Source organism: Myotis myotis, unplaced genomic scaffold (assembly GCF_014108235.1).
Source record: "Myotis myotis isolate mMyoMyo1 unplaced genomic scaffold, mMyoMyo1.p scaffold_m19_p_4, whole genome shotgun sequence".
NCBI lineage: Eukaryota > Metazoa > Chordata > Mammalia > Chiroptera > Vespertilionidae > Myotis > Myotis myotis.
In genome coordinates, this window is record NW_023416346.1 from 115177543 (window position 1) to 115198765 (window position 21223).

Consider the following 21223-nt stretch of genomic DNA (forward strand, 5'->3'; position numbering starts at 1 on the left):
TTGTGTGTGTCTATGAGGGGTTTTTTTGTTGTTTTTTCTTAATCCCTTCAGCTTTTTCACCCAGCCCCCAAACCACCTCCCATCTGACAGCTATAAGTCTGTTCTGTGTCTATGTGTCTGTTTCTCTTTTTTTGTTAGTTTATTTTGTTCATTAGATTCTACATAGACTTGAAATCATATGGTATTTGTCTTTCTCTGACTGGCTAATTTCACTTGGTATAATACTCTCCAGGTCCATCCATGCTATAGCTAAAGGTAAGATTCTTTCTTTTTTACAGCCAAGTAGTATTCCATTGTGTAAATGTACCACTGATTTTTTACCCAGTTATCTGTGGATGGGCAAATGGGCTGCTTCCAAATCTTGGCTATTGTAAATAATGCTGCAATGAACATAGGAATGCATATATTCTTTTGAATTAGTGTTTCGGTTTTCTTCAGATATATCCCCAAAAGTGGAATTGAATCGCTGGGTTATATGGTAGTTTCATTTTTAATTTTTTGAGGTAACTCCATACTGCTTTCCATAGTGTCTGCACCAACTTGTATTCCCACCAACAGTGTATGAAGATTCCCTGTTTTTTTTTCCACATCCTCACCAACACTTGCTTGTTGATTTATTGATGATAGCTATTTTGATAAGTATGAGGTGATATCTCATTGTAGCTTTAATTTGCATTTCTCTGAGGATTAGTGATGTTGAGCGTCTTTTCATTTGTCTATTGACCATCTGTATGTGTTTTGTAGGTCCTTTGCCCATTTTTAAATTGGATTTTTTGGGGGAGGGGTTGAGCTGTATAAGTTCTTTATAAATTTTGGATGTTAACCCCTTATTAGATGTATCATTGACAAATATGTTCTCCTATTCAATGGCTTGTCTTTTCATTTTTTTGGTGGTTTCCTTTGCTGTGCAAAAACTTTTTAGTTTGATGTAGTCCCATTTGCTTATTTTTTCTTGTGTTTCCTTTGCCCGAGGCAATATATCAGAAATAATATTGCTATGAGAGATGCCTGAGATTTTACTGCCTGTGTTTTCTTCTAGGATTTTTATGGTTTCAAGTTTTACATTTAAGTGTTTAATCCATTTTGAGTTTCTTTTTGTGTATGATTTAAGAAGTTGGTCTACTTTCATTTTTCTGTGCATATCTGTCCAATTTTCCTAATCCCACTTAATGAACAGACTATCTTTACCCCATTGCATGTTCTTGCCTCCTTTGTCAAGTATTAATTGACCATAAAAGTGTGGGTCTATTTCTGGGCCAAATTAAATGTTTCTTTACACTTGAATTGGCACACTCTGTCAGTTGTCATGCCCATATACAAATGAATCAATTTCTGCTTGCAGAATCATAAACAAAATACAGTTTAAAAAATCCTAGAATTTAACTTAAATTTCCAGTGGTATAATAAATACAAGGGAAGGAGTTCTCAACTCTCTTGGAGTTGCTAACACTTTTTGAAATATAACAAAAGGCACCGAACTTCTGCCATGAAAAAAAATCTGTACAATGCATCAGTACATACAAAACTTAAATATACTATATTGGATTCTCAGAATGAGTGATTCCAATCCCTGCAATAGGATATTATTTATTCAATAGTAGGATACAGTTGAAGGGGAAAAAAACTAGTGTTAATGTAAGTGATTACAAAATTTTAAATAGGTCTGACAGATACTCCTGTACTTCAGTGAGGGAGTATCTCTTTTAAAGATCTTGGTCTGCATCTCCATTTATCCCCTATATACCCTCTTCCACAGAAATAAAATAAAGAAAAAATATAAAGATCTTGGTTTGAAAAATGTGGTATATGGATAAGATGGTATATTATTCAGCTTTTTAAAAGAAGAAAATCATACCACATTAAAGTGGCTTACAAAATACAGTTCTTGATTTGAAACATTGGCTTAGAAATGAAATGTGAGCTCAAAGATGAGTATAAGTAATTCGTTCTACTATCCGTTCATGTGACTTGAATATGTTTTGTTATTGGTCTTAATACTGGATTTATTTTAGATTTGCCTATTCAAGGTTAGAACTTTCAAAGATAGTCATCTCGTATATATTAATATATGATTTATGTAAAAGAATGTGTACTTAAATACCCCTAAGTGGGGGGGGGGCAAGAATTAATTTGCATCCATCATACCTATAACAAATAGTTCGTGTTACTTTGGGAAATACTGTATTATATATTTGTTCAAGTATTTGATAATAAATCAGCATGTGGTTTTCAAATGCCTTTTTAAAGGGTGTGGAAAAAGGAAAATTTTAGCTAGTCCCACAAAAGGCTTATGAATAAAGATGTCAGTATTTTTTAATACTTAGAAACATTTAAAGGTGAATATGTGCTTTGAAGAGGAACACAGTTTCGCTATATAAAATTCCTTTTTTTAAAAAAAATATGTTTTTATTGATTTCAGAGAAGAAGGGAGAGGGAGAGAGAGATAGAAACATTGATGATAAGAGAGAATAACATTGATCAGCTGCCTCCTGCACGCCCCACATTGGGGATCATGCCTGCAACCTGGGCATGTGTCCTGACCGGGAATCAAACAATGACCTCTGGGTTCATGGATCGATGCTCAACCACTGAGTCGTGCCAGCTGAGCTTAAATTCTTTAGTATTCTTTACTTGTTATAATATAGTGAAACATATGCATCAAATGTTCTATTCAACATTGGAGCAAGAGCACCTCCAATTTTTTACAAAATCTAAGACATGAAATCTAAAAGCACTTTTTTTACACTCCCATGTTACATGAAAAATATTTTTATTTACAAAGAGGGATTGAATAGTAGATGAGAGTTTGTCAGTAATTTTATTCCTGGAAGAATCAGTGTGGAATGCTAAGATAGGTTTTGCAAGAACTTAGTATCTGTGCTGCCATAGGCCTCCATTTTTAAAGATATTTTCCAGAGTTGAGTTATTGACACTATTTTATCACCTGCTACTTTTTTTTTGACATTCATGCAACAAATATTTCAAATGGAACATTATATCTTGAGAGGCTAGGTAGCTAAAAGAAAAAAAGAGTATGCAATCCTTTTCTTCTCACACTAGTCACAACTTGGCCTTTGATCTGACTTGAGACTTTTTATCCTTCTCTACAACAAAGTGGGAGGATGCTGATTCTGCTAGAATTAAGTAGGGCAAGAAGCCATGTATAATAATAACTCCAATCTCTCCTAAGGTGGAGCATTTAGATAACAACTATTTGGTAAATACATATGTATAATACATTTTCTGGACTTTATCTCCAATTTTTCTGCCAGTTAACATATTCTTTAAAAAAAAAAAAAGCTCTAAAAGTTTCATGTCAGTGAACAGTAACAATATTTTACAGAAAAATTTCAAAGTTTTTTTTTTTTTTTGTAAAGATGCACCCCTAGTGATGAAGTGTTTGTGCCTGGAATGATAAAGGTAGTTTCCTATTGTTCGCACAGCAGGCTGTCATCTTTTTCTTCTTAATAGGGAAAGGGCTTATCCTTAGCAATGCTGAATGAGTTTTGCAGTTACTTGGCAACAATAATTTTTTTAAAAGACACAAACAGTACAGGATCCATCATCAACATCAGGACAAATAGTTGTGCTTCAGCTGGTTTTAATGGCCAAATGGAGACATTAAGTTCCTTGTTTCAAGAATTAAACCCAATGCATATGACCAGGTTGAACCCTAGTATATGCAGCAATCTGAAACATTTTAGCTGTTGTATATGAAACAGTATGTGGGACAAAGTGAATAAATATGAGACATTCACCCAAATAAACAAAGCACCACAGGAATATATGAGACAGAGACAGTTTTGTAATTTAAATATCAGGATATATAGTTTTGGTACATCCTTATGATCACTGGTATCTCTGATACATACATATGCACTGTGTGAATGATGTTGTCTATTGGTAAAGAATAACTAGAAATAAATAATTGAGTAAGAAATGCTGCCATTGCCTGTCCAGTGTTGTTCAGTGATTGAACATGGACCTATGAACCAGGAGGTCACAGTTCGATTCCCAGTCAGGGTGCATACCTGGGTTGTAAGCTTGATCCCTAATAGAGGGCACGTAGGAGGCAACTAATCAATGGTTCTCTCACATCATTGATGTTTCTCTCTCTCTCCCTCTCCCTTCCTCTTTGAAATCAATAAAAATATGTGTTTTTAAAAAGAGGAGCTTATAATAACCAACATTTTCAGCAACAAAATAATGCTAATAGATTATAACCAGAGGAATAAAAAGTTCATGAGTCCATAATAATATAAATAAATACTTGATGAAATATATAGATGGAAGAGACATGAAAGCTCCTCCTTATAGTTTTTGGAATTGCAATTAATGACTGTGTAAAGAAGGGAAATAGAAACCACTACTAGGTAAATACCACAGTGTTGATTACAGCACATTTGATCTATTAATGGGTGCTAGAATCAGAGAGTTTGAAGAGAGAACACTTTTACCTAGTCGCAAATATCTCCCCCCAAGGCATTTGTCAACTATAGGATAAATCATAATAAATTTACAGTAGAAACTCCCAGCACAGACCACCAATAATTCCAAGTGTGATGTCAGCAGTAATGAGAGAAATTGAAATTCGGAACCCTATGATATGGTGTACTGAGAAACACATGGCACCATTTCTATGGTTCTTTCTCCAAGGCAGTATGAACTCAGTCTGATAATGAGAAGACATTAGGCAGGACCAAATTGATGGACATTCAGCAAAACAACTGATCAGTACTCTTTGGGGCTGTCAATGTCATAAAAAGCAAGGGAAGACTGAGAAACTATTGTGGATTATAAGAGTACATGGAGAAATAACACCTAAATGGAATATGGGACACTGATTTGGATCCTTCAAAAGGATAGTAATGGGAAAATGGTGAAATTTGAATGAGGTAGTTAATTTGGTTAATGCTTTTAGGGCAATGTTAATTTCATGGTTCTGGCAGTAGTTATCTAAGATAACATTGTAATAGTTGGGTGAGGGATCTATTGAAGCTTTTTATATTATTTTTGCAACTTTCCTATAAGTCTAAAAGTAGTCTGAAATAAAATGTTGAAAAAAAATAGCCATTATAAAAAAAACTCAGAACTTCCACTTCTAGTTGCTGTAAAGAACTTAAAATATGCAGAATATATGAAGTGACTGAAAAACAGTCAAAACAAGATTATGATCCATAGAAGCAGGAAAACAAATGAAGTGGGCTCCCCAAATCACCCTGTGTTTCTGCTTGTTGTCTAGACTGTAGTGCAGGGAGGATAAGCCAAAAGAGAACACAATATACTCAATGGAGTAAGGACACAGTGATCAGAGTTTGGGAATAGTAAAGCTGCTGAAGTTTGCAGGGCAAGTTGTTGGAGAGAAGAGAGCTGGGTAGAGTTAGTGCTCTAGAAATCTATAGAAGGATCCCCTTGCAGCTTTCACTGAACATTAAACTGTTCATGTGAAAGGCAGGGTACCATCAGGCTGGGCAAAGAGCAAGTACCAGGGGAATTTTAAAAAATATACTGAGAGCAATGAGCTGAACAACTATCGGAAGACAAACATGGCTGGGAGACTTTTAAGTATTGAATAGCCTGGGGGAGAGTTCTCTGAACACCCAAAGTAATTCAGTGGAATCTCAGACAAGTCAAGTTTTAGGAATAGGGCTAATGTAATTCAAGAATAATGGCTACCATAGACCATCCTAACAAAGCTTGGCAATGAGCTTCAAAAGAAACAATATGATGGGTAAATGAATTAACTGCTCACCTAAACTTTTTATTAAGAAAAATTAAATCTACAGATTCACAAGATACCATTAAAAAACTACTAGGTATACAAGGAAGTGGAAAATATGACTCAATAGGGTAAATATAACTTATAATCAGGAGAAAAATCAGAGATCATGAAAATAACAAAGACTTTAAAACACCTGTTATAAATGTGTCCAGAGATTTAAAGGAAAATACAAACATATTGAATGAACAACTAAATATTTCATAGAGAAACTGAAACTATAAGAAGAAACAAAATCATTCCATAGATTTGAAATAATCTTTATTAAGATTACAGCTAACCTCAGAAGACTAAAAATGGAACTCCCATTTGACCCAGTGATCCCACTACTAGGAATATATCCCAAGAAACCAGAAACGCCAATCAGAAAGGATATTTGCACCCCTATGTTCATAGCAGCACAATTCACCATAGCTAAGATTTGGAAACAGCCTAAGTGCCCATCAGCAGATGAGTGGATTAGAAAACTGTGGTACATATACACAATGGAATACTATGCTGCGGTAAAAAAAAAGGAACTCTTGCCTTTTGCAACAGCATGGATGGAACTGGAGAGCATTATGCTAAGTGAAATAAGCCAGTCAGAGAAAGATAAATACCACATGATCTCACTCATTTGTGGATTATAGAGAACAACATAGACTGATGAAAAGGGACAGACTCAAAGACTGAGAAACAGCAATCAGGCTATCAATCCCCAGAAGGAAAGTAGGGGAGGGCGGGGGTGGGGGAAAGAGATCAACCGAAGGACTTGTATACATGTATATAAGCCATACCAATGGACATGGACAACAGGGGGATGGGAGCATGAGTGTGTGTGGGGGGGAGGTTGGGGGTTAATGGGGGGAATGAGGACACATTTGTAATACCTTAACTAATAATAAAAAAAAATAAAAAAAAATAAAAAAAATAAATAAATAAAAATAATAAAAAAAAGATTACAGCTAGCTTTTCTTATAGAAATCAACAAGCTGATTCCAAAATTTATATGAAACATAAGAGGAAATATGTTAGTGAATCCTGAAAAAGGGGAACAAAGTTAATGTGTTTATACCATTTGGCTTCAATATTTATGATTAAAATATAGTAGTGAAGTCAGTGATTAGCCTAAAGACAGATAAATAGATTAGTGAAATAGGATAGATGATCCAGAAATAGAATTAAATTTATATGATTAATTAATTTTCAACCAATGTAGCCAATAAATTTAATGGGGAAATAAAAATGTTTTCAACAAATGAGTTGGTACTGGATGAACATGAACCTTGACTACTACCCAACTTAATACAAAAAAAAATAATTTGTGTTGGATCATAGACCCAAAACTTGTAGCTAAGATTAAAGCTTCTAGTAGACAACATAGGAGAATATCTTCATGAGCTGGAAGTAGTCAAAGAATTCTTAGACAAAAGCCAGATAACACTAAAATAAAAAAATGATAATACAAAATTTTAAAAATCTGCTGAACAAAAGATATTATGAAAACTAATAAGCAAACCAGCAAGTTACATAAGGTATTGATAAACCATATGTCTGACAAAGGACTTATTTCCAGAATATGTAAACAACTTCAACAGCTCAAAAATAAAAAGAAAAAAAACCCAACAAATAAAAATGGGCAAAAACTGATATGGACACTTCACAAAAGATAAGTAAATGGCCAATAAACCCTTGAAAAATTATTCAGGCACATCAGGAACATTCAAATTAAAATCATAGTAATACAACACCACTTACCCACTAGAGTGGCTACAAATAAAATAATTGATGCCACAAAATGTTAGTGAGGATGTCAAAAAAACCAAAATACACATATATTGTTTGAGTGCAAAATATTGCAACTACTCTGGAATTTTCTAGAAGTCTCTCATAAAATTAAACATACACCTACCTTAGGAACCAGAAATGTCACTTCTAACAATTTAATGCAAATATATGTCTGTAAAAGGGGTTGTACACGAATATTCATAGCACATCTATTCATAATAGCTAAAAACTGAAAACAATACAAAGGACCATCTAATGAATGTGCAACAAAATGGAATTCTTAGACAATGGAATAAAACTCAATAAAGAAATATTGCTCAATAAAGGATACATTTATTTTACATAGTACAACATGGATGAAACTCAAAAACATTATGTTAAGTAAAAGAAGTCAGACACAAAAGAGAACAGACAGTATGATTCCACTTATATGAAATTTTGAGATAGGCAAGTTCTGTTTCCAGTCAAAATTAGTAGCAAGGACTTTATTTACCCTCCTGCCAGAAATAACAGCAATAAGAACAATCAAGATGAAGAATATATAAAACATAAAACACTGGTTTGCAAGATACTACACCAGGTAATGAAGAATAATGATCCGTGAAATTTGGGAAACATAAGGAGTGAGCCCTGTGATTGTCCCAGCTTAATGCTTTAAGAGAAATTCCAGGCCTTTGTGCAAGTAGAGGGAACTCAGGCAGAGTTTATAATTTCCCTGAATTGAAGAGATGGAGCTTGGAATCTGGGGAGGCCAAGGTTGCTAGAGTTCACGATACAAAGTACTAGGGCAGTGGTTCTCAACCCATGGGTCGCCAACCTGTGGGTCGCTACCCCTTTGGAAGTCGAATGACCCTTTCACAGGGGTCACCTAAGACCATCAGAAAACACATATATAATTACATATTGTTTTTGTGATTAATCACTATGCTTTATGTTCAATTTGTAGCAATGAAAATACATCCTGCATATCAGATATTTACATTACGATTCATAACAGTAGCAACATTACAGTTATGAAGAAGCAACGAAAATAATTTTATGGTTGGGGGTCACCGCAACATGAGGAACTGTATTAAAGGGTCGTGGCATTAGGAAGGTTGAGAACCACTGTTCTAGGGAGATGAGGGCCACAGAAACTCCAGAGGTCACACAAGACTGGCAATAGTTCCTGTTCACCAGAGTGGAAAACCACAGCATTCATGGGCCATCAGATATAGTAGTCAGAAGTCTTTTTCCAAAACAGTTAGGCAAGATTAGCCAAACAGTAAATGCTGCTTTGGGCCCAACAACCAAAGCTTAAAAGCAAGACCCAAAAGGATGATAGAAGGGTTTCCAGCACTGAGCTTTCTTAGTAGTATTTAGGGAACACCAGAGTTGTGTGGGTTTCAGGGCTCACTGCCTGAGAGGGATGAAGAAGTGTTGAGTGGGCAGGACAATGAGCTTACAGTCCCCTCTTCACCCAGACTTATCTGCCTTCAAATCATTGATTGGTTTGTTTTTAAATATATATATATATATATATATATATATATTTATATATATTTGCCCTAGCTGGTTTTGCTCAGTGGATAGAGCATTAGCCTTTGAACTGAAGGGTCCTTGGTTAAATTCTGGTCAAGGGCACATGCCCAGGTTGCAGGCTCAATCCCCAGAAGGGGGTGTGCAGGAGGCAGCCAATTAATCATTCCCTTTCGTCATTGATGTTTCTGTCTCTCTCTCCCTATTTATTTATTTATTTATTTATTTATTTATTTATTTATTTATTTAATAAATATGTCTTTATCTGTCTTTATTTATTAATAAATATCTGTCTTTGTACAATTGTACTTCTGATCTGAGATCCTTAACTTCACTTGTGTGCTCAGTGAATTCTTTTTTGTTTTTTATATATATATTTTTATTAATTTCAGAGAGGAAGGGAAAGGGAGTGAGAGACAGAAACCTCAACAATGAGAATCATTGATCAGCTGCCTCCTGCACGCCCCTATTGAGGACCGAGCCCACAATCCAGGCATGTGTCCCTGACCTACCGGGAATCAAACCGTGAACTCTGAGTTCATAGGTCAACATTCAATCACTGAGCCACAGCAGTCAGGCCCAATCATGGATTGGGTTTCTGGGGAAGGCTTAAGTTGGAATAAGAGGTTCCACATCTAAAATACTTATAACTACTGTATAGCAGGTAGAGGTTATGTCATGGAATCCTGGCCTTCAGAGGCCTGCACACCTGCACTTCATCATCCCTCTCATGGACTCTGGTCATTGCTCTCTCCCTGGGTTCGTCCCGATGTTCCTCACTAGCTGACAGTATTCTGTCTGAATCCATTCCCTGGTACCTAGTCATTCTGATCAAATTCTTCTTTCTCAGAGTCAAAGGAAAAAAGTTATTGGCATTTTAGAATTTTAAAGCATGCCTGGAGGAATTTTGGTACTCAAGGCATCACTGAAGAAATCCTGCTTTCTATGGATGAGAGATGAAGTTAATTTTCTGCTCAACCTACTTAGAAAACGGGGAAATTAAAATAACTGAGACAATATATTTTCACCCAAAAGGTGGACCAAAATTTAAAAGGCTAATAAAATGAAACACCTGTGAGTGTAAATTATTTACATATATTACCATGTAAGAATATGAATCAGCATAGCTTTATTAGAACAGAATTTCAGCAATACTCATAAAACTTTGCAATCATATTATCTCCACTTTAATCCAGTTTGCTCTTTGCTGTCTTTGCTTGAAGAAAGCATACATATTTGCCCAAGAATTCGTGTCAATGATGTTGATTTCAGTTCCATTAAACACAGTAACAAATGGCAAACAACATATGTGTGCATCCAGAGGAAAATGATTAAATTAATGATGATGGCATATACACACTTTAGAATTTTAGGGAGTAGTTAAATGATGGATCCATATGTGCTCTCACTGAGAGATCCTGCATTCATTTTAGTAAGTGACAAAGGCAAGAGACAGACCAATATGTACACTATTATGCATGTATATTAAAAAGTCACAATGTATTTTTATAACACATCTATGTAAGGATAAGCCTAGAATACATTTTAAGATAACAAAGTTTTTAGTTAAAAAATAGTCCAGCGGTGTAAAGTACAGCATAGGGAATATAGTCAATAATCTATAATAATAAAAGCATAATATGCTAATTAGACCAGACGTCCTTCCAGACAACCTTCCAGATGAAGTCAGAGCTGTGAGGGAAGCCCGGGTCTCCGGTGCTGGAGGGAAGCCAGTGCCAGCAGCGGGGGAAGGAAGGCCTACTCTTGCACGAATTTCATGCATTGTGCCTCTAGTATTTTAATAACTATGTGTGGTGCTAAGGAGGGTACTGGAATTATTGGGGGGATCACTCTATAAATCATATAAATGTCTAACCACTATGCAGTACACCTGAAACTAATATAAAATGATATTGAATGGCAATTGTAATTGAAAATTAAAACATTTTTAAAAACAAAGTAACACAAAATTTTAATTGTGGTTACTTCTGAGGAGAGGAATGACTTTTAGAGGGATGTAATAAGGAAAGAAAATTGTGATTCATTCATGCTGTTGGAAGTTTGGAGCAATGAGACTATTTGCACTATGACCTAAAATCAGATTTTCTCTCTGAAAAAACAAAGACACAAGTGGCAGTGGAAGAATGTTGACTTTTTCCTTTTCTTACCAAGGATATCATCTCTGTCATGGAGCCATTTTCTGGGTTTTTAGAAAGTCTATCTACATAGACTCCTAGATTTTTAGAAATTCTGTCTATGTAGATGTTGTCTCAGTGGTTTCTACGATCTTTTCTCATCTGCTCTTTACAAAAGAGGCTTTAGTTTTGACCAACAAGGTAAACTCATTTATTGGCCTATGTACTCTGTGGCCAATCCCAAAGAATTCAGCCCATTAAAATTCTACTACAAAGAGCCAGTAGATTCTATGCCAAGTCAGACTGTAGTAATCAGCAGATTGAAAACCCTGAGAATGTGATGGAGGCAGCCAGAGGGGTTGAGGAGAGGTGTGCAAACGTCCCCATCTGAAGTGAGGAATTGCATGGAAAGGGCCGCTGCTGTCAGAGGGGTCCACAGTGAAGGAGGGACTCTGCAGGGAGTTGGGGTGCTCCAGGTTGGGGAGGCAGGGGGCATGCGCTGTGTGTTCAGGGGAGCAGGGTGCAGCCTGCAGGGGAGGATGTGGAGAAGAGCTGGATGGCAGGACAGGCTCCAGTGTGGACAGGAGGCAGGCACACTGGGAAGACCCAAGGGAAGGGCGCTATAATGCAGGAAAGGGCTGGGACTGGACACTTGTGCTGGGCTCAGGGCAGTCAGCTATCAAGGAGCCAAGGGGGTGGGTAGGGGCTCTCCGGGAGCCTCAGGGGAGGGGGCAGGAGGTCCCTGGGTAAATGAACCACAGACAATCCCTACATTGTGCTTCATTCTCATTTTCACCCCTTCTTCAGGCTTGCTCTCAGTACTTTAGCCACAGGCCTCTGCTTCCTACCATCTGAGAAACATCATGGAATAGTGAGAAGAGAAATGAATGAATAGACACAAGGCTGGGAGGAGTGGAGCAGGGTGGGTTCTTCACCAATTCAGACTAGGGCTCTGTCACTCACTAGCCTTGTGAATGCTGAACCTTTCCAAACCCTCTGAGCCTCGGATTCCTCATCAATGACTTGGGCTTGGTGCCTCCTTCCTTCTGGGACTGCTGGGGTGTTTGTGGTGTGTGTAAAGCACCTGGCACAGTGACTGGTGTGCATTGCGATTGTAAAGAATGGCAATTACTACTGTGATTTTCTTGGACCTTAAATAAGACCCACCCTCCTGCTGAGATTTTTTTCTTTGTATTGTTGTTGTGTTAATCCAGGAGATATATGCAGTGCTAAAGAACAGCTAACAACTCTGCCAAAAATCCTGCTTAGCAAGAAAAAATACCTCAGCAAATCATTCCTCTTAGAGGACACAGTATTTAATTGGGATGTTAGGGGATGTCCCTCATCTGCATATAACACAAAGCTCCTAAAATGTGTATCAAAAACAACTCTCCTTTCCTCCCTCCCAGCTGCCCTTTGCTCAGAATCACCCCATTTTCCATTCATTTAAGCTCTCCCAAAATCAAGGCCTCCCTTAGAGGTTGACAAATTTTACTCAAGATAAACTAGCTAAGATGCCTTTTTATGGAGCACACCCCGTTTCTCCCAGCCCAGGGCAAGGGGCGCCAGCACAGTGGCTCCCTGGCATCCCACCCTGAGGAAGTACTGCCCTGATTTCTCAGAAACTCCCTGGAGATGAGTCTGTGCCTTGTGTTCTCCTGCTCTGGGCCCAAAGCCCAGGGCACCTTCCATGCCCGCTGCAGGGGGAGAGTTCTCTCTGCTTCATCCAGGATCCCAGTCGCTGCTAAAAGCAGTCCTCTGGAGGCTTAGCTCCTCAACTCTGAGACCCACCACGCAAGGGTCTGGCCCTGGCTCACCACACTCACACCCTCCTCTGAGGCCCCACCCGCCTCCACATAGCATCACCGCCCACTGAAAGGACTGAGGCTTCCCAAGACCCCAGGTTGTCTGCTCTTATCACAACCTCCCTCTTCTCCCCTCCTCATACTTTTCACTGGATTATTGTCTTAGAGGTATCTCACCATCTTCCTTTTACCATAGCTGGTTCTAGCTTCCATCATTCTAGGGGCAGTAGCTCTGTCTTCTTTTTCTCACCATCCTCCCCCCCCCCGCCCTCCCCGCCCCCCACCATAGAGCCTTCCCAAGAGCAGATGCTCAATTAATGTTTGAGAATTTTTTTTTTTAAAAGGCAGTAACAATTCATCATGATTTCATTTCTGTTCTGTACTTGAATAAACAAAACAAGTGCAAGTATATAACTTTTATTTTATAGAACAGCAGAACACAAGGAATAAGGGAAACCAAGAATTGATCTTTTACTTTTCTCTGGATTTTTTATCACAACTATTTTGCCACTTCTTTCTGTTACATTTCTAAGAAAATACATTTCTAATGCCATGTTGTCTTGTTCCAGATCACTATGTAAGACAGAAGGTTACTCCATTTTTTAGTAAAAAGCAAAACTCTTACTCTTAAGCCTCATAAACAACGTTAAACCCATAACCAATATCATTTGTGCACTTAGATTCTGATGTTAATTAAAATTGTTTTAATGAACATTTGAAAACATTCAGAAACAAAAAGATAAAGCAATAATTTATTAACAGGACAGGAGCACAGATATGATGTGCACTGCGTTCCCCCCAGCACTAACCAACCCCACACCATTTCAAGCACAAAGTGAGGGAAGTGCTTCCGATTTCAATACATTTTTTTAACAACTATTTTGCCACTCATTGCTGTCACATTTCTAAGGAAATACATTTCTAATGCCATGTTGTCTTGTTCCAGATCACTATGTAAGACGGAAGGTTACTCCATTTCTTCAGTAAAAAGCAAAACTCTTACTCTTAAGCCTCATAAACAACATTAAACTCATAACCAATATCATTTGTGCATTTAGATTCTGACGCTAGTTACACTTGTTTTAAAGAACAGCATTTGAAAACACTCAGCAACAATAGGTAAAGCAATCGTTTAATAACAGAACAGGAGCACAGATATGATGTGCACTGCGTTTCCCCAGCACCCCCCACCCCGCCCCCCACCACTTCAAGCCAGAGTGAGGGAAGTGCTTCAGATTTCAATACATGTGGGGGTTGCTGAAAGGGGTGCTGGAAAGATCACAGGCTGGAGAGGCAGCTCGAATCACCGCCTCGAATCTTTGGCGGGTTCTCTCCAGCTCATCCTGCAGGGCTTCTTCACACCAGTGTGGGAAGGCGCTGGGCTGGGTACCATGAAGCTTGGCTAAGAACTCCAGCACTTCCATCTTGCTGGTCTCAGCGTAGGCTTGTGGGCCCCACAGGAACTCGTGGCTCGGGGGATCACTGTCGAGCACCTGGCGGTACTCCAGGTAGCCTTCTTTCACCAGCTCTTCTGTGATGAGCTTCATGGGATCCCCGTGGAGGTTGTGCTCCTTTCCAGCATGTATGCCCATCGCATTGAGGACATCCCAGATCTCTTCCTCAGGGGCGCGGTTGCCCTTCATGAAGATCACACAGAGGATGGTCATCAGGAGGCTCTTCTTGGGCATGATCTGCCCGTGCAGACTGCTATCCCCGCTGTGATGCAGCTTGCTGACCAGGACGTAGCCGTGCCCGGCCGGGTCGGCTTCCTTCACATCAATGCCGAAGGCCAGCACCATCAGCTCAGAGGCTCTCTTGAGGATCTCCTGGAAGTAGGACTTGTGCTTCCTGACGACATGCTTCATCATGTCTTCCTTGGTGATGGGCTGCTTCATGTTATACTTGCGCAGCATGAACTGCGCCAGCAGCATCGCCTTCTGGTCTAGAGGGCTCCTGTGGGATTCATCAGACCGCGACTCTGCCTGGCAGGCACCTTCCTGGGAGGCACCTTCCTGGGAGGCACCTTCCTGGGAGCCACCTGCCTGGCAGGCACCTGCCTGGGCGGCACCTGCACTTTCCTCGCTTTGGCTCTCGCTTTGGCTCTCGGTGCTGGTGGTAGTGGTATCAAGACATGGCCACGCGATTCTTGCCTTGCGGGGAGAGCTAATGGCTGCTGCGGCTCCCTGAGGCTCCTGGGACAGCGCAGGCTCAGGGCTGCCCAGGGAAGAAACCTCAGACGAAGAGGAGGAGGAGGACTCATCTCCCTCCTCTGCAGAGGTCTGAGCACTCAGGACTGTCCCAGCCTCCAGCTGGACTGGTCTGCATCTCTCTCCGGCGCGGTGCTTACTCTTCTTCCCCCGAGGCATGATGACACTGGCCAGGGGCAGCGGGCACCTGTGTGGCAGGAGAGGAGGTGATGTGGGCCCCTGGAGGAGGGAGAGTGAGATGGCGTGTGCGCCCTCAGCAGGGACATAGCACCTGGACCTTAACCCCGGCCATGTCTGCAGGGTCTGAGGGCAGTGATCCAGGCACCCACAGGGCTCCTGCTCCGCCCTACGACCCTGCAGAGGAAGTGAGGGTGCACCTTGGGCTGAGAGCAGGACTCTGCGGGTCCCCTGTGTTCTGAGGTGGAGGATCCTCTCCTTCACAGGATCATCCTGTGGACCCACTGTTGGCAGGGCCCGGCCTCCTCCCCTCTCCACTGTGAACTAAACTCCTTACCCCAATGGCCTTACCCCTGTGAGACCTGGGGGAAGTGAGGGAGAGCCCTACCTCATCACCCTGCTGGCATGGGCTTCTAGAGCTACATCAGGAGCAGTGTCTTATGGGATCTCTCTTTTTTCTTTATTTACAAAAGTATTAAATATGTGTCCTGATACCACAATTGCCCCCCCCTCCCAATCATGCCCTCACCACCCTGGTGTCTGTGTCTATTGGTTAGGCTTATATGCATGCATAGAAGTTCTTTGTTTGATCTCTCCCCCTTACCCCCGCTCTCCCCTATCTTCCTTCTGGGGTTTGAACTTCTGATCCATGCTTCTCTGTCTCTGGATCTGTTTCTATTCATCAGTTTATGTTGTTCATTTCATTTCACAAATGAGTGAGAATATGTTATTTAATTGCTTAAAATATTACATATAATATTACACATCTTTTCGCCCACTTGACCTCCCCCCGTTAACACCCATCCCCCAGCACATGCCCTCACCTCCCAGGGTCTGTGTCTATTAGTTATGCTTATATGCATGCATACCAGTCCTTTGATTGATCTCTTATACACCCCTACGGGATTCCTGGTCCTAAGCAATTACTAGGGTTTTCAGTCCACACTTTTGAGGCCACACCCATTAGAATAAAACCCCATACACAGTAGACCAAGCCTCCCCAATTGCATGAGACTAAGAACTCCCCATTATACCAAGACCTCCCACCACCATTAAACAAAGACCCCTCCCCGATTAGAACAAGAAGAAAGATACCCCCAACCCATCCATTAGACCAAGACTTCACTCCCACCTCCGTCCCCATCCCAGAGAGTGAGAGTCCTGCCGTTTCCTCCCCAGGTAGACCGCAGGGGCAGGGGTATGGGCCTGACAGTACCTCCGGGCGCTCCGGGTCTTCTCCTCCACTCCTTGACCACAAAGGAAGACTGGGATTTCGCTCTTTACCCGAGGCCTACCAGCCTCAGGCCCTCAGATCTCACCGCTCACTCCCTGGAAACGCCAAGACAGAAATGAGGCAATAGAGCTTTGGCGTCAACCGCCAGGCCTTGTGCGTCTGAGCACCTGGTGGGGGCGGGGCGGGGCGGGGCGGGCCACGCGGGGGTCCCGCGCTGCATTCTGGGAAGTCCCCGTGGTTGGGAGCCTGGGAGTCCCCTTTCCGCAGGTCTGAGAGCCCGCACCTGGATGCTCAGCATCGCTTCTCTCCTCCAAGACCTGGGACCCTGGAGGGGGAAGTCAGCTAATAGCTTTGCTTAGTTGATGTGTGATCACATAGTATACAAATTGAAACAATAACTGTGATTTGGACCCAAACAGAATCCAGGTACAGCATTTACTCAGGTCTCAGGAAATGATCCTGATGAGTTTGAATGTGTCCTCCTCCTCCTTAAAGGAGGCACACTTGTTACTAAGTGTCCATAGTTATGGAAACTCACTTTGAGAGAATAGCTAATGTACCCCTCAGGGCTGGGTTGAGGAGGGTGGCTTCCAGATTCAACTGTGCCATTCTGTCTCCATAAATGTGGGGAAATCTCTTCACCTCTCTGACCTTAGTGTCGTTTTCTCAAACATGCCAAGCAAAACATCTTCAATTCTATGGGAACTAGGTACCCACGGGCACGGCACAAACATGAACATAACCCACAGTAGTCCACAGTGATGCTAACATTGAAATGTTCCCCAAATTATACACCCCATGTCCTACATAAGCATGCAACATTAATGTAATCATAAAAATGAAAACTGTCCCCATGATTTAAAAGATCCATTCTGGAATAGTAGGCTATAAGAAATTCAATAGTTAGGTAGCCAGATATCCAAATACTCTCAAATAAGAGAATCATATGAACACAGATATTAACAGATAAAATGAAGCAGTCACTAGCCATCAACGTATCTGTAATTTCCCAGTAGAATATATTCACCAGCTACTGCAAAGCTTCTCTTGGAACTTTAGTGGTGGGAAACCACAATTTTCAAAATTATCCTTAACAGTCAGCAGTAGACTTTTTACTCTATTTATTGAGAATGTAATTTTATTTTTATAAATTTTTTCTTTATTGATTCAGGTATTACATATGTCATCAACTCCAACAGACCCCCAACCCCACTCATGCCCTCCCCCTCCCCAGTGTCTGTGTCTATTGGTTCTGCTTATATGCATGTATACAAGTCTGTTGGTTGATCTCCTACACCACCCATGGGATTCCTTAGTCCTAAGTAATTATTAGGGTTTTCAATAAACACTTATGTGGGCACCCCCATTAGACCAAGACCACCACCCCCATTAGACCAAGATTTCCCACTTCCATGGGACCAAGGAACCCCACCCCCATCAGACCAAGATACCCCATCTCCATCAGACCAAGAACCCCAACTTCCATTAGATGAAGACCCCCGTTAGACCAAGAACCCACTTTAGACTAAGAGCTTCCCACACCCATTAGACGAAGAACACCCACCTCCATTACACCAACCGCCCCCATTAGACCAAGAACTTCCCACCCCAATTAAACCAGAAACCCCACCTCCATTAGAACAAGAACCCCCACCTCCATTACACCAATAACCCCCACCCCATTAGACCTAGAACCCCCACCTCCATTAGAACAAGAACCCCCAACCACATTTGACCAAGACCTTCACACCCATTAGACCAAGACCCTTGTCACCCATTAGAGTAAGACACCCAACCCCGATGAGACCAAAATTACCCTCCCTTATTAGACCAAACACCCCACTCCCATTAGACCAAATCCCCCTATCCCCATTAGACTAAGAACCCCCACCTCCATTAGACAAACACACCCAACCCCTATTAAAAAAAGCCTCCCCAACCCTATTAAACCAAACTCCCCCAATCCCATTAGAGCAAAACCCCTACCACCATTAGACCAAGAACCCTCACCACCGTTAGACCAAGCCCCCCATCCCTATTAGACCAAGACCTCCCTGCCCCCATTAGACAAGACCCGCCCCCCATTAGACCAAGCCTGGCCCTGAACCCATCCGAACCCATCCATTAGACCAAGACTTCACTCCCACCTCCGTCCCCATCCCAGAGAGTGAGAGTCCTGCCGTTTCCTCCCCAGGTAGACCGCAGGGGCAGGGGTATGGGCCTGACAGTACCTCCGGGCGCTCCGGGTCTTCTCCTCCACTCCTTGACCACAAAGGAAGACTGGGATTTCGCTCTTTACCCGAGGCCTACCAGCCTCAGGCCCTCAGATCTCACCGCTCACTCCCTGGAAACGCCAAGACAGAAATGAGGCAATAGAGCTTTGGCGTCAACCGCCAGGCCTTGTGCGTCTGAGCACCTGGTGGGGGCGGGGCGGGGCGGGGCGGGGCGGGCCACGCGGGGGTCCCGCGCTGCATTCTGGGAAGTCCCCGTGGTTGGGAGCCTGGGAGTCCCCTTTCCGCAGGTCTGAGAGCCCGCACCTGGATGCTCAGCATCGCTTCTCTCCTCCAAGACCTGGGACCCTGGAGGGGGAAGTCAGCTAATAGCTTTGCTTAGTTGATGTGTGATCACATAGTATACAAATTGAAACAATAACTGTGATTTGGACCCAAACAGAATCCAGGTACAGCATTTACTCAGGTCTCAGGAAATGATCCTGATGAGTTTGAATGTGTCCTCCTCCTCCTTAAAGGAGGCACACTTGTTACTAAGTGTCCATAGTTATGGAAACTCACTTTGAGAGAATAGCTAATGTACCCCTCAGGACTGGGTTGAGGAGGGTGGCTTCCAGATTCAACTGTGCCGTTCTGTCTCCATAAACTTTAGGAAATGTCTTCACTTCTCCGACTTTAGTGTCATTTTCTCAAACATGCCAAGCAAAACTTCTTCAATTCTATGGGTTCTAGGTACCCACGGGCACAGCACAAACATGAACATAACCCACATGAGTCCACAGTGATGCTAGCATTGAAATGTTCCCCAAATTATACACCCCATGTCCTACATAAGCAAGCAACTTTAAAGTAGTCATAAAAATGAAAACTGTCTCCATGATTTAAAAGATCCATTCTGGAATAGTAGGCTATTAGAAATTCAAAAGTTAGGAAGCCAGATACCCAAATACTCTCAAATAATGGAATCATATGAACTCAGATATTAACAGATAATATAAAGTAGTCACTAGCCATCAACGTGTCTTTAATTTCCCAGTAGAATATATTCACCCACTATTGCACAGCTTTTCTTTCAACTTTAGTGTTGGGAGACCACAATTTTCTAAACTATCAACAGTCACCAGTAGACTTTTTACTCTTTCTATTTATTGAGAATGTAATTTTATTTTTTATAAAATTTTTCTTTATTAATTAAGGTATTACATATGTGTCATTAACCACAATTGACCCTCAACCACACTCATGCCCTCACACCAGCCGTGGGCAAACTACAGCCCGTTTGAAATGAATAAAACTATTGAAAAAAAAAGGCCGTATCCTTTTATGTAATGATGTTTACTTTGAATTTATATTAGTTCACACAAACACTCCATCCATGCTTTTGTTCAGGTCATCCAGTCCAGTTTAAGAACTCATTGTGACCCTCAAGTCAAAAAGTTTTCCCACCCCTGCCTCACACCCTAGTGTCTGTGTCTGCTTATATGCATGCATACAAGTCTGTTGGTTGATCTCCTACCGTACTCATAGGATTCCTTTGTCCTAAGGAATTATTAGGGTTTTCAAAAAACACTCATATGGGCACCCCCATTTGACCAAGACCACCACCCCATAAGACCAAGATTTCCCACTTTTATGAGACCAAGGACCCCACGCCTATTAGACTAAGACCCCAACCCCTATCAGACCCAGACCCCCCCATCCCCATCAGACCAAGAACCCCAACCTTCATTAGATCAAGACCCCCATTAGACCAAGAACTACCTTTAGATAAAGAACTTCCTACCCCCATTAGACCAAGTACCCCTCATTTAAGCAAGAAACTTCACCCCCAAGAAACCAAGACCCCTTTCCGCCATTAGAGTAAGACCCCCACCCCCATGAAACCAAGACTCCCCACCCCTATTAGATGAAACACCCCAATCACATTAGACCAAAACCCCCCCACCACATTAGATTAAGAACCCCCACCTCCAAGAGAAAAAAACACCCCGACCCCTATTGGACCAAGCCTCCTCACCCCTATTAGACCAAAACCCCCAATCCTATTAGACCAAAACCCCTACAAGCATTAGACCAAAACCCCAAACCCCTATTAGACCAAGCCTCCCCACTCATATTAGACCAAAACCCTTCAATCCCATTAGACCAAAACCCCTACCGCCATTAGACCAAGAACCCCAACCTCAATTAGACCATAAACACCCCACACCCATTAGAACAAGACCCTTCTCCCACATTGGATCAAGACCCATCTCCCCCATTAGAGCAAGACCACCCACCCCCATGAGACCAAAACCCCAAACCCTATTAGACTAAGAACCCCCACCTCCATTAGACAATCACCCCCAACCCCTATGAGAGCAAGCAGCC

At 41.5% G+C, this 21223-nt stretch overlaps 1 protein-coding gene across 1 annotated transcript; it reads right to left on the bottom strand.

The window, feature by feature from the left end:
* Positions 1 to 14242: 14242 nt before the first annotated feature.
* Positions 14243 to 15370, bottom strand: LOC118653764 (melanoma-associated antigen B10-like). The gene is made up of 2 exons (XM_036304520.1): positions 15058 to 15370; positions 14243 to 14982 (listed from the first exon to the last, which is right to left on the bottom strand). The coding sequence occupies exons 1-2, from the start codon at positions 15368 to 15370 to the stop codon at positions 14243 to 14245; spliced, it is 1053 nt and encodes a 350-aa protein (XP_036160413.1).
* Positions 15371 to 21223: the final 5853 nt, after the last annotated feature.

Excerpts from the sequence above, each read along its gene's own strand:
- LOC118653764 (XM_036304520.1), bottom strand. The coding sequence starts at position 15,370 with ATGCCTCGGGGGAAGAAGAGTAAGCACCGCGCCGGAGAGAGATGCAGA. Across the intron at positions 14,983-15,057 it reads TGCAGGTGCCGCCCAGGCAG|AGTCGCGGTCTGATGAATCC; the intron begins GTGCCTGCCAGG and ends CCTGCCAGGCAG.